Source organism: Mastomys coucha, unplaced genomic scaffold (genome assembly GCF_008632895.1).
Source record: "Mastomys coucha isolate ucsf_1 unplaced genomic scaffold, UCSF_Mcou_1 pScaffold9, whole genome shotgun sequence".
NCBI classification, from domain to species: Eukaryota; Metazoa; Chordata; class Mammalia; order Rodentia; family Muridae; genus Mastomys; species Mastomys coucha.
The window spans coordinates 7,095,923-7,110,323 of NW_022196915.1; the positions used below are offsets into that span (position 1 = coordinate 7,095,923).

General features: G+C 40.1%; 1 protein-coding gene across 8 annotated transcripts in view; it reads left to right on the plus strand.

Moving 5' to 3' along the window:
- Fam149b1 (family with sequence similarity 149 member B1) overlaps nucleotides 1-14,401 on the plus strand; it is a 35,701-nt gene that overhangs the window by 5,012 nt on the left and 16,288 nt on the right. For 3 of the 8 annotated variants that reach the window (XM_031360864.1, XM_031360863.1, XM_031360865.1), the window contains exons 4-7: nucleotides 699-841; nucleotides 2,331-2,447; nucleotides 4,031-4,192; nucleotides 8,315-8,502. In XM_031360864.1, the coding sequence (XP_031216724.1) occupies nucleotides 699-841; nucleotides 2,331-2,447; nucleotides 4,031-4,192; nucleotides 8,315-8,502 (610 nt within the window). Of the gene's footprint in view, nucleotides 1-698; nucleotides 842-2,330; nucleotides 2,448-4,030; nucleotides 4,193-8,314; nucleotides 8,503-13,218; nucleotides 13,673-14,401 lie in introns of those variants that run through there. The other 5 variants (XM_031360870.1, XM_031360869.1, XM_031360866.1 and 2 more) reach the window with 5 other exon arrangements.

Below are 14,401 nucleotides of genomic sequence, written 5' to 3' on the forward strand. Positions count from 1 at the left end.
TTTTTTTTTTTATTTAAAAAGAATGACAAGCTGGGCAGTGGTGGTGCACACCTTTAATCCCAACACTTGGAAGGGAGAGGCAGGCGGATTTCTGAGTTCAAGGCCAGCCTGGCCTACAGAGTTGAGTTCCAGGAAGGATAGGGCTACACAGACCCTGTCTTGAAAAACCAAAAAAAATAAATAAATAAAATAAAATAAAATAAATAAGTAAATAAAAAGAATGACAGCTTGTGATCACAAGTTGGCTTAAAAATACTAACCTCAGTGTTACTCTCCGCTGGCGCTCATTCTGTAATGCCCTGTACAGATTAGACAGGGTTTCTCTGTGTAGCCCTGGCTGTCCTGGAACTCACTCCGTAGACCAGGCTGGCCTCAAACTCAGAAATCCGCCTGCCTCTGCCTCCCAAGTGCTGGGATTAAAGACATGTGCCACCACCATCCCCAGATTTTTTAAAAATTAAAACTTATATAGAATAATAAAGAATTTGCCCAAAAAAAGCACATACCGAAGTTAGTCAGACACGAAGTCTGTACATCTCGGTGACTCTTAAATACATAAAAAATATTTGATAGTGAATATGTAAAGTCAAATGTAGAGTGCCACAGCTTCAGAATAGCTAACCTAGCCATAGAGAAGTTCACCAAATACATTAGTAGCTCGTCTAACTGTCTGGGGGATGGGGTTTGTTTGTTTCTAGGAGCTTGACCAAAATGCCACCGAGAAAGTACAGGCCATGTTCACAGCCATCGATGAACTCCTGTATGAGCAGAAGCTGAGCGCGCACACACAGCGCTTGCAGAGAGAGTGCCAGCAGTGGGCAGCCAGCTTTCCTCACCTCAGGTATCAGCTCATGGCTTCTGAAACCTATGTAGACCAGGCTGGCCGTGACTGGCAGAGATCCTCCTCTCTGTCTCCAGAGTGCTGGGGTTTAAAGGCTCACCTGGCCTAAGCATGGTTTTTGTTTTTCGTTTTGCCTTTTGGTTTGTTTGTTTGTTTGTTTTTAATGTACATGATTTTGATGAAATTATCTAAAGCCACGTGTGTAAAGCCTCAGCTGAAAGAAAACTCAAGTTAGTACAAGTTTATTGGACCTGTCCTAACACCATTTCATTCTAATTGAACAAATTTTTTTATTTTTTGAGAGAGGGCCTCACTGTGTATAACAGGCTGGTTTTCAACTCAATTATCTGCTTGCCTCTGCCTCCTTGGTGCATGGGCCACCACATCTAGCTATGAGTAAAACTATTTTTTAAATGTGCCTGTGTACATATAAAAAAAGGTCTCAGGTAGTCCAGGTTGGCCTTGAACTTTTTTTTTTTTTTTTGGATTTTTGAGACAGGGTTTCTCTGTATAGCCCTGGTTGTCCTGGAACTCACTCTGTAGACCAGGCTGGCCTTGAACTCAGAAATCCGCCTGCCTCTGCCTCCCAAGTGCTGGGATTAAAGGCGTGAGCCACCACCGCCCGGCTGCCTTGAACTTTTTTAAAAAATGTTTTTTCTTAGGCTGGGTATGGTGTCATATGCCTTTAGTCCCAGCATTCCAGAGGCAGGTAGATCTCTATGAGTTTGATGCCACCTGATCTACATAGTAGGATCCAGGACAGCCAGAGCTACATAGTGTAACCCTGTCTCAAAAACAAAAAACAAAAACAAAACAAAACAAAAACCCCTCCTTATATGTTGTAAATATTTTGCCTAAATATATATAAATGTACTGCACATGTACCTGGTGCCCATGGAGACCAGAAGAGTATGTCTGATTCTCTGAAACTGGAGTTACAGACAGTTGTGAACTGCCGTGTCCTCTGCAAGAGCAGGAAGTGCTTTTAACCTCCAAGATATCTTTCTAGCCCCAAGCATTGACCTCTGCATTTGAGCTGATGATCTTGAATTCCAGATCCTCCTCTAGCCTCTACCTCCTGGGATTGCAGACATGAGCTATCATGTCACAGGCCAAGTAAAATATCAGTAGCTGGCTTCTGAGTGTTGAGACATACCAGAGAACCATTCTTTTGAAAGGTGTGTGTGTGTGTGTGGAGTATGCAGTGTGTGGTGTGGGGTGTGTGCTGGGTATTGAACCCAGAGCCTTGGCAAGCTAGGCAGATGTTCTACCACTGCACTGCATCCCTAACTTTTCTTGGATTTGAAGTCCCTGGGCGATGGCTTTATCTTTTCCATAAATATTCTATCAAAGGGAAGAGTCATTCTTAATCAGTGTCTGACTGAGTTTGTAGGCTTTCTATGGAGAGTCATCAGATTTGTTGCTAAAATGCTTAGCTTTTACGTGCATGCCAAGTGAAGGTACTTCACTGTGTGTTTTTTGTTTGAAGGATTCTGGGTAGGCAGATAATCACTCCGAGTGAAGGCTATGGATTGTACCCTAGATCCCCTTCTGCTGTGTCAGCTTCACATGAAGCAATCTTGTCTCAAGAAAGAGAGTCTACCATGTAAGTATTTTATGATGCAAGCACATCAGTCAGTCAGTCCTCTAACTTGCAGTAATGGCTCCTTTGGGAGGATGGTGACACAGAAGAGCAAAGCCTAGGTTCTGAGATGTGTGTGTTAGTTCTGTTCTCCGGCCACATTTTGTTCTAAGAGGTATCAGAGAAGTGTGTCCTGAGTAAAAGTGTTTTAGATCAGCATAGCAGGTTGCCATAAAATAGGGTTTATCAATGACTAAGATCTCTACAAAAATCCTATCAATTTGCCACATTGCATTTTAAAAGCTTCCACTAGATTCCCATTGCTTTTAAAATAAAATATGAAATTATAAGCTGGCCCTGCCTACAGCTCTATTATCTGTCACTTTCTTGTCTCTCATTCAGCATTCCTCCCTTAGCTATCTCTCATATCTGAAAAACATTAAAATGGGGTTGGTCTACTTTCAGTTTTGGAAGTGTTCTTGGACTGGGGGAAGCCACACATAAGCAATTCAGTAATTATCTGTATGTCTGACTGACACCATAGTCCCTGGGATACCATTGACATTCTTCAACTTCCTTTCTGTTTTTTTTTTTTTTTATCTAAATGAGAAAATAACATGTTTATATGATAATTGAATACACAAAAAAGCAGACTAATATATAAATTGAGATTAAGGTTGTCTTCAACATAAATAGTAGTATGTAGGTCAAAAGGGTAGTCCAGGAAATTAAAGCACAAGCCAGGAAGGAAGGAAGGAAGGAAGGAAGGAAGGAAGGAAGGAAGAAAAGATGAAAAGTTGAGTTTGTAGGGATAAAACTATGCATTCTTCTGCTTCAGGTTAATTTAAGAGCTGTGTCTAGACAGGGTTTCACTGTGTAGCCCTGGCTGACCTGGAACTCATTATAGAGACCAAGATAGCCTCAAACTCATAGAGATCTACCTGCCTCTGCTTCCTAAATGCTGGGATTAAAGGCATATTCCACCATACCCAGCTATATTTATTATAAATACAAATTTCAACAGAGGCTGTTGAGAGCAATGCTGTGGGGGAACTAGATTCCACCTTGTAGGTAACAAAATCAGCTCTTACCATGGTTCACACAGAACAGCAGTCCTACAGTGAAACACAGGGGAAACTTGCATGACACTGGCTTTATAGTGATTTCTAGGACATAATATCATAGGCAAAATCAAAACTAGTCAAATTCCTGAATGCAGATAATGAACCAGAAGAAGGAGAGAATAGGATAAAGTGTTTGCAAAGCCAGAAGGTACAAGGAATTTTTACAACTCAAAGCTAAGAACAGCCTACCTGAAAGTGGACAGAGGATATGAATAGACAGTTCTCTAAAACATATGTGAATGGCCATCAGGTGTATGAAAAGACACTCTGTGTTACCCTCAGAAGAGAAATCCAAATCAGAGCTAGGCGGTACCACCTAGCATGACCAAGGTACTGAGTCTAATACCCACAGCACTGGGAAAAAAAGTTAGAATAATTTAGGAGAGTGTTACCAGGACAAAGAGGGTTTGTTCCAAAGTTATGTTACTTGTGTGGGAGCTATTTTAATATGTCATTAATACTGCCTTTTCTTCCCTTGCCAAGATTTGGTATAAGGGGAAAGAAGTTACATTTTTCATCATCTTATAAAGCACCTCCCACCATCAAAGCCTCTGGCTTGTCTGCTGATGGAGGAGAGGAGGCAGACTGTATAATCTTTTCTGAAGGAATAATCGAGGAGTACCTAGCTTTTGACCACACGGATATGTGAGTACTGCCTTTTAAGGTTTTCACTCTGGTTTCTGTATTAGCATCTACTTTTTTTGAAACTGTATTATTGATATCACCTATAAGTAGATTTGTAACAATTTGGACTCTGTTTCCAGTTAGCTCCAGGATGCAGAGCTCATGTCCTGTTGCTCCCACGCACCAAGGGTTCCTCCATACCTTCCTTCTTCACTTATATTTTGCCTTTTCCTACAAATAAAGATTTTTAAAGGACTAATTTTATCTATATAATTTGATTTTATCCTTTTACAAATTATCACCAGCGGAAACTGAAACATCAAAGAGTAGTTGAAAAGATGTAAACTTTGTTTATTTAAAATAAACTTTCTTACTTTGTTATTCTTGTTTCAAGACAGGATTTCACTCTGTAGTCTTGGCTGGCCTCAAACTTATAGAAATCCACCTGCCTCTGCCTTCCATGTGCTAGGATTAAAGGTGTACACCACCAGGGCTATCTAATTCTTACTTTAAAAGGATAGTTTGTCAGTTAATAATGTTTATCAATATCTACTTACATTTTGACAGTAGTCATAGATCAGATGTTACCTGGAAATGGGACAGGTGAGACCCAGAGTGCTTAAATGATCTGTCTAAGGTAAAGTTAAGTCAAAACCTCATTCATCTGCTAAACTCAGTGTTCTCATCACACCACACTCTACCTTTCTGAAATGTTATTTTGTCTTTTTTTTTTTTTTTTTTTTTTTTTTTTTTTTTTTTTCCAGAGCTGAGGACCGAACCCAGGGCCTTGCGCTTGCTAGGCAAGCGCTCTACCACTGAGCTAAATCCCCAACCCCTACCTTTCTGAAATGTAAACTATTTGTCTAAGTCATTAAAAGTTATAGAATTACTGGGATATGGCTCAATTGGTAAATTGTCTTCCCAACAAATACAAAGCTCTGGGTTCAATCCCTAGTACCACATAAACTGGGAATAGTGGCTCTTGCCTGAAATCCCAGTATTCAGAAGGTAGTGATAGAATCAGAGGTTCCTCAGCTACAGAGAAGATTAAAGGCAAGTCTGGGCTATGAGAGACCCTGTCTCAAAAAAAAAAAAAAAAAAAAAAAAAAAAAAGGCCTAAGGAGATGGCTCAGTGAGTAACGTGCATGTCATACAAGCCTGACAAACTGATTCAGATCCCTAGGACCCACAGAATCTTAATGCAGTAGCACAGATGTCTGTCAGTCCAGGGTTTTTTTGTACAGGGAATTGAGAGGCAGAGAGAAGACAATCTGGAAAAGCTGATGGAGCAATTAGCATGATATACCTATTAGTGAACAAGAGAAATCCCATCTCAGACAAGACAAAGGCAAAGACTGACAGCTAAGGCTGCCCTCTAATCTCTACTTGTGTACCATGGCATGCACACATCCACATCACACGCACACACATATCACACACAAAACTAGCTAATGGGAAATGACCCCTTGTTTAAAAAAATATTTCCAGAACCAGTAGTTATAACAGCATATCTGGAAGTGCTGGTATTGTGTTAGGCTGTGTGGTTGCATCTGGTGATTGTATCATATGATTATAGACATCTCTTCTTCCTATGGTATTTTCTACAGCCATGCTCACTCCTGTGCTCACTGGTGTGCACACTGTCCTACAGCCAGCAAACAGGCAGATTGCTGTACCAAACACCACTGAGCTAGCTCCATGTGTAAGAGAATTTGGAATTTGATTTTCTAGAGACCCCTCCTTCCCTGGCCTTTCTCATCTACTTCTGTCTTTTGTATTTCTCAAATTAGAAGTCTGCCCCTTTGGTCCTACCTCTTAAGTTAGGAAGAATGAAGTTGATTGACTAAGTTAAAATGTGATGTAAATGGCTGGTATGTGCTCTTAGGGCACCTTTCCTTTTTTTCTGACAAGAGTAAACCCAAGTGAGTCTTCAGGTAATATGGGCAAGACTTTGAAAGTTCAGCAGCCTTCTTAGAGATGCTACCAAAATATATTCTTGTAAAGTGACACAGTAGGTGGGCCTTTAGAATGTTACTAACTAAAGCTGGCCTTCTAGACCAGGCCTATAATCACAGTTGTATTCAGGAAACTGAGTTGAGGAGAGTCACAAGTTCAAAGCCAGCCTGGGTTATAAAATCAGGCCAGATTATACAACTTGGGGAGATACTGCCTCAAAATAAAGAGTTTAAAGTCTGGAGCTATATAACTCAATGATAGAAAATTTGCCCAGCATGCAGAAGATCCTGGGCTGAAACTCCAGAACCATGGGGGAAAAATGTTGCTAACTGAAGATATTGATATTCACACATAAGTGAGAATGCCTGCAAGAAATGAGTGTATGTGATAGCTTTAGCAAGCAGCTTCATACAAGTAGACACACTCCAGGAAAAAGTCACGTTCCTAACTTACTCTTTCTACAAAATTTAAATTTAAATTTCACACATAAAATCTGTATATAACTGATCAAATCTTATAGGTTCAATGAATATGGAAGCCTTTGTTTGTTTGTGACGAGGGCTCACTATATAGCCCTTCCTAGCCTGGAACTTGATAAATAGACCATGTTGGCCTTGAACTCACAAAGATCCACCTGCCTTCCAAGTGCTGGAATTAAAATTATGTGCCACTATTTTAGTGCTCAAAAGCATTTTTAAAACCTAATACAAAATCTATGAGTCATATAAGAAGTTCTTAAATGATGATATTAGGTGGCATTTCTGCATAGGAAGAAGAAACACAAAGTCAAAAGAAAGTGACAAATGAGGCAAAAATATCTGCTTAAAATGTACACCAATAAGAAAAGGACTAAGGATTAAGCAGGAAAAGGAAGACGAACAGAAAGTTCTTATGAGCAGAACAAACGTTTAAATTTATGAAATTTAACCGCATTTTCATTAGCTATAAAATGTCAGACAATAGTGAGACACTGTGTTATCCATCAGGTTGAGAGGAAACAAGGTAAATCCCTATCCGTAAATGGCATGTTCTTTCACTGTTGGAATAGAGAAGCTCTTGAGAAGATGGTGGACCTAGGCTTTCAAACTGCAAAGCAGGTGCCCTTTACCTCACTGATTGTATTTACAGGAATCCTTCTACAGATATAATCACCCACGACATGAAGCACTGTGTACTTCTTACACAGTGTACAATTACAGTACTGACCATAGTGGGAAAAAAGGCCTGGCTAGTTGATACCCATGGTATATCTGCTGGAATGTGCCCACTGTTCTCTAAGAGACAGGTTAATCAAGAGACAGTTCCAGGTGCACTAGTAAGTAAAATGAGGTGCAATGTAACACTTAATGTGATTAGTTCTCTTGAACAATATAGAACATTTGCTTCTGCTGATGGGGACCAGGAATCAGAGATGGAGAAGACATCTTTCACTAGGAGTCCTTCTATGCAATTTGATTTTTTTTTTTTTTTCACCAAATGATGTTATATGCCTGTAGTTCCAACATTTGTTATTTAGGGGCAAGTCTGATCACCATAGATTTAAGACCAGCCTGGTCTACATAGTGAGTTCTAGTAAATCAGGGCTACATAGGGCGACATTTAAAACAGCTCAGCACAATCATTCTGATCCTCTTAGGTCACCTACTAATTAATGCCAAGCTAGTTCTTCCTCAGGTCACTGCCCTCCCTGTGTGAGCCTCTGTCCTGCCTATTTTATTCTGGAGACCTCTGCTGCCTCAGGGCAGTCTTCATTGTAGGAATCTGGAACATTTCTCCCTTTCTAAACCTCTTCCTAAATTTGCTTCCTCTTTCTTTATTGTAGTCTGTGGTAACTAAGCTCACTGCCAGCCAGCCCCTCCTCGGCCTCAGGCTGTTGGTATTCACCTTAGAGAAGCAGATAGACTGGCTCATTAGGAGTTTCTGGTCACAGAACTCCAGAGGAGTTCCTGTCTATTTCAGTCCCCAATTTTTTTTTTTGTAGAGTTATGGGACAGGGTGGAGGTAAAGAAGGAACCCAGGTTTTTCACCTGAGAACTCCATTACCGTACAAGGCAGCTTCAGGTGCTACATTAGCTGAGGGGGAGGAGGGTGGAGCAGGCACACCAAGCACATTTCTGAGTGTCACGGACAATGGTGGTGCTTAGGGAAAAATAATCATGAAATCTTTCCCTCTTGCTTCTATTCCAGGGAAGAGGGATTTCATGGAAACAAATCAGAAGCAGCTACAGAGAAACAGAAATTAGGGTACCCTCCCATTGCGCCATTTTACTGCATGAAAGAGGATGTTCTTGCTTATGTGTTTGACAACGTGTGGAGCAAGGTTGTGGGCTGTATGGAGCAGTTGACACGTAGTCACTGGGAGGGATTTGCTTCTGGTAAGGATCCTCACGAAACCAATGTAAAAAATAACTATTTATGATTTACAAATCCTAGTCAGTCTTTTTGTGTATGTGTGGTGCTCGTCAAACCCAGGACCGTGTATGTGCTAGGCAAACACTACCACCAATAACACAACTCCTTTTCTATTTTTTAATTCTGAGACAAGGTTTCACTGAGTTAGGCAGACAGGCCTTGAACTTATGATCCCCCTGCTTCAGCCTCTTGAGTAGCTGGCATTTATGGGCCTATGCTATCAGGTCTGGCTCTAAGAAGTCCAGGTTATATGCTTTCTTAGAAAAATACCTAGGTATGAGAGATAGCAAAAACATTTTTTTCCTGTCTGCACACACACATACATACACACACACCTCAACACTTCTGACACTAAATGTGTAGGGGTATTCCCACACTTAGTAGAGTCTCACACACCATCTGAGTGTCCTATGGGTCAGTTCTCATACTGCCTGGAGGAAGCCTCCGATTCAGAGGGCTCAGTCCCACAGCCTGTCTATCCCACCTCAGACCTCGTGGGACACTTTCAAGCCTCAAGCTGTGATCTGTGCTTCTAGTCAAAAATTAAAATTCATGGGATACCCTTCCTTAGGTTTGATTAATTTGCTAGAGTGGTGCACAGAACTCAGAAACTTAGGCTTGCTGGCTTGTAAAGAATACCACAAAGAATATGGATGAACAGCCAAATAAGAGATGCAGAGGACAGTAGAGGGAAACCGAAAGGGTGTATCTATCTGTACCATCCTCCAAGCACCTTCAAGTGTGGAGTAGTCTGGAAGCTCCTTTGAATGATGCCTTTATTTGGGTTTTTATAATCCTCATTATGTAAGCATGACTGAATAAATAATTGGCCATTGATCAGTTCAACCTTCACAGGTCAGGGGAATGGGGCTAAAAGCTCCAAACCTGATCATGTGGTTGGTTCCCCCTATCAATTAACTCTCTCCCAGCCAGGTGGTGGTAGCGCACGCCTTTAACCTCAGCACTTAGGAGGCAGAGGCAGGCGGATTTCTGAGTTCGAGGCCAGCCTGGTCTACAGAGTGAGTTCCAGGATAGCCATGGCTACACAGAGAAACCCTGTCTCGAAAAAAAAAAAAAAATGAGCTCTCTCCCTTGTCCCTATCCTGAAACTCTTCAGACTCTCCCAGCCACCATCCATATTTTCAGAACACAAAAGGATACTATTGCTTTGAAGACTCTTAAGGGTTTTAAGGAGCTATGTGCCAGAAACTAGGTAGAGACCAAATACGGTTTTTATGTTATATCAAATAAGTCTGATTAATGTTGGTGTTTCTCACAGAAACTAGCAAAGAACTTAGTAAATATTTGAGACTGGGTGGAGGAGTAATGAGGCCTCATCTGTGGTCATCAGAGTTTGTACTTTCTCCTCCAACATATCTGTGAGGAAGCCATGTAAGTGGTGCATGCTTCTCAGACTGTCTCAGTGAAGAATAATTAACACACATGATACTTCATATACATGAAGTGTAAAGTTTGGTAAGTTCTGTTCTATGTAGTATTTATCTGTGAAGCCCTCACCACAGTCAGTACAGTGACCATCCATCACTCCCAGACGTTCATGTCCTTTATAATCCCCTGCTTCTGTCATTATATGTTGTATCTGTTCCCCAAAGATGCTCCTGCTGAGAGAAGCCAGACAGTATATGGTGGTTTGGATGAAAATGGCCCCCATAGGCTCAGAGGGAGTGGCATTTTTTGAAAGGATTAGGACTTGTGGCCTTGTTGGAGTACATGTAGCATTGTTAGAGGAAATGTATCACTGGGGCTGGGCTTTGGAATTTCAAATGCTTAAAGTCAGGCCCAGTATAACAGTCTCTTCCTGTTGCCTGCCAATCCAGATGTAGAACTCTCAGCTACTTCTTCAGCACTATGTTTGCCTGCACACTGTCATGTTTCCCACCGTGATGGCAATAAACCTCTGAATTGTAAGATAGCGCCAATTAAATGTTTTCCTCTATAGAGTTGCTGTGGTCATGGTGTCTCTTCACAGCAATAAAACCCTAAGACAGAGTACATACTGCATAACTCCATTTCCACAGACATCTATGAAAGTTGACTGATGTGCAATGACAGAAAGTAGATGACTCCTCTGTCAGGTTCTTATATCTTAGCATAAGGATTTGAGATTTAGCTACCTTGCTTTGTGCATCTGTAATTCCTTTTATTGCTGGATGTTATTTCATGAAGCCACATTTTATCAATTTACCTATTGATGGACATTTGAATTGCTTTCCACTTTAGCTGGTACAAACACAAGTGTACAAGAATTTAGGGGTACATATTCTGTTTCTCTAGGTAAACTGCTAGTACTAGAATGACTGGGTTATATGGTTAGATATATAAATATTTTGTTACAAATTATGTTTCTCTTACCACTCAAATTATTCCAGACCTCACAGTTTTAAATAACATATACTATTATCTCACACATTTGTGGATTAGAAAGACTAGAACAACTTAATGAGGCCTTTGCTTGGGGTCTCACAAGAATGAGGTCAAAGTATTGGCCAATGCTACATTTTCATGTGGAGGCTAAACTAGGAAAGGGTCCACTTCTATTTCTGTGTACACAAGGATTATATACAAATCTTTGTGACTGTGTTTTTCATGGCAACTTTATTTTTTAAAGTCAGCCAGTCAAAAACAGAATTAAGCAATTCATTTATTTATAACATCAGTTTCAGGGGGAATCTCACGCCCTCTGCTGGACCCCACAGGTACTACATGCACATTGTACATGGACACCTAAAATAAAAATAAATAATATCTTTATATCTCTAATTATCCTCTTCTTCCTTTTATACTGCCAGTTTCCTAGCCTACTAAAAATGTTTAGGGATAAAATTAACTCTAGAAATGGAAGAGGTGTATACTGAAACAAACAAACAAAAACTCACTATATGAAATTACAGAAGCCCAAAAGCTAAAGAAGTGTGGGAAATATAGCCCATATGTGTGGGTTGGAAGACATCATACTGCCAAGTACATCTGTAGGGCTAGTGTAGTCCCTGTCAAAACTCCAGCTGTCTGAGTTAGGAGCGCGATCATATAGAACGTGATAGAGCGCTTGACTCTTGGATGCAAAATCCACCAACACCAAACAAATTCAGCTGCAGTTTTTGGAGAAATGGGCAAGCATATCCTGAGCGTCTTCTGGAACTTAAAGGGACCCTCCATAGCTAAAACAGTATTGAGAGAGAACAAAGTGAGAGAACTAATTTTGTGATTTTAAAATATGTCTTTGATTAAGACTAGCAAGGGGAGAAAAAAACCTAGCAGGGGACAGATGTATCTGTGTAGTGAAAACAAATAAACCTGAACATCTACTTCCAACGATTTTAACAGGGCTGTGGAGATGAGTCAGTGCAGCTGACATCTTTCTAATAAATACAGCTGGAGCAAGTGGATTACACACAGAAAAAAGTCATGTTGGACTCTAACACCCCACTATTTACAAAAGTTAACTCAAAAGTGGTGAACAGGCCATGAGATGATTCGGTGGCTAAGGGCACCTGCCCATCAGGCCTGACAACCTGAGTTCAGGCCTTGGAGCCTATATAAAAGGAGAGAAACAAATCTAATACATTATCCTTTGACTTCCACAGATATACCCTCGCACACATAAGTAAATGAATAAATATAAACATTTAAAATTTTAAAAGTACTCTTAAAATTGATCAAAAACTAAATTTGAGTGAAAATTATGAAACTCTCAGGAGAAGGCTTATAACAAATTTTGGATTTGACACTGAGCTCTTAGATGGGACAGCAAGAGCAAGCGTAGCAGGGTAAAAGTAAGTTGAACTTCATCAACATTAAAAACTTGTACATCAAAAAACATTTTCAAGATTGTAAAAGATAAACCACATATATGATTATAATATATATGTATAATTATGATAAATACCTGATAAGGAGCTGGTATCCAGAGGAGATAAAGAACTGCAACTTAATTTTAAAAAGGACACACAACCCAGTTTTTAAAACTGGGCAAATGCCTTCAATAGTTATTTCCCCAAAGATCTAAAAATGGCCAAAAGTCACATGAAAAGATGGTGTAGATCAATTAATCATTAGGGGAAATGCAGATAAAAACCACAGTGAAATGCCTCTTTGTGCTCACTAGGGTGTGTGTGTGTGTGTGTGTGTGAGAGAGAGAGAGAGAGAAAGAGAACTTTTACTAAAATTTAGTGAATCTTATTTTTGAGAATAAACAAAATGGGGAAAGATTTACAAAAACTGGAGCCCTCTTGAATTGCTTGTGCAAATTAAAGATGTGCAGCATTGTGGAAAGTTCCTAAACTCTTAAATTACCATATAACCCAGGGATTCCTCTGCAAAGTATATTACCAAGGGACCTGAAAACACTGTTTATACAAGAACCTCCACATGTATGTTCATAGAGGCATTTTTGGAAAAGACCTAAAGTGGAAACTCAAGTGTCCATCAGCTAATGGATAAACAAAATGTTGACATATACATGTGTTATAGACTAAATTGTGTGCCCTCTAAAAGTCTCTCTTGAAGCTCTAGCCCTCAGTGTGCTTTTAGGGTATCTAGTGAGGTATTTGAGGTTAAGTGAGGCCATGGGATAGCAGCACCCTAAACCAGTAGGCTGGTGTCCTTATAAGAGGATGAAGAGACACCAGAGATCTCTTTCTCTTTCCACACATGCACAGAGAAGAGGCCGAATGAGAACACAGCAAGCAGGTGGCCATCTACAAGCCAGAAAGAGAAGCCTTAAGAGAGCCCAGCCCTGATGGCATCTTGATCTTGGACCCCAGAACTGTGAGAAAATAAGTGTCTATTGTATATGCCACGCAGCTTGTTATTTTGTTAAAGCAGCCCTGACAGACTAATACACCACACAGTAGAACATTTTTCATCCATAAAAAGGAATTAAGTACTCAACCATTATTACAACATGGGTGAGCCTTGAAAATATACCAAATGAAAGGAGACAGACACAGAAAGACACATATATTATTAATGTATTGTTTAATTCATATAAAACATTTAGAGTAGACAAAAGCGCAGACACAAAGTTGCAGGGGATGGAAGAAGGAGAGGCTTGGAGTGATTGGAGTTTTCTAAATGGTGCTGTGGTGATGGCAGCACAGCACTGAGTACTGGGAAAACTGCCATAGATTTTAAAGTTACTTGTTTTACCTCATTACAAAACACTTGCTTTAAAACACACACACAACACACACACACACACACACACACACACACACACACACACCTTCTAATCTAGGGCTGGAGAGGAGGCTCAGTGGTTAAGAGTATTTGCTGCTCTTGCAAAGAGTTCAGATTTTAGCACCCACATGGTAGGTGGCTCACAATCATCTGTAACTCCAGTTCCAGAGGATCTTACGCCCTCTTCCGGCCTCCTTGTTTACTGCATGCATGTGGTGCACATATTTACATGTAGACACTCAAACATAAAATAAAAAATTAATAAAATATTTAAAAGACTAGTCTGAAAATGTTATTTAACATTATTTGTGCACAGATCTTCTAGTTATTCTTTTTGTATTTAAACTTTCTCTACTCTATCAACAGTTTACCTCCTAGTACTTTAAAGATACTGTCTATGGTCTTCTGCTTTGCATTACTTCTAACAAGAAACCTGATGTCATCTTGTTCCTATGTATCTCCCAAGACTTGGGATCGAGGGCACACATCAGCACACCCAGCCTCTGGCCACTTGAAATATTTTCTCCTCATTGCTTGTTTCAAGCAGTTTGATGATGTACTTAGATGTAGTTTTCTTCCTGTTTCTTTGGCTGGATTTCCTGTCTCTGTAGATCCAGGAGGCTTTCATTGAGCGTTTCAGCTATTATTTCTTTTTTTTTTTTT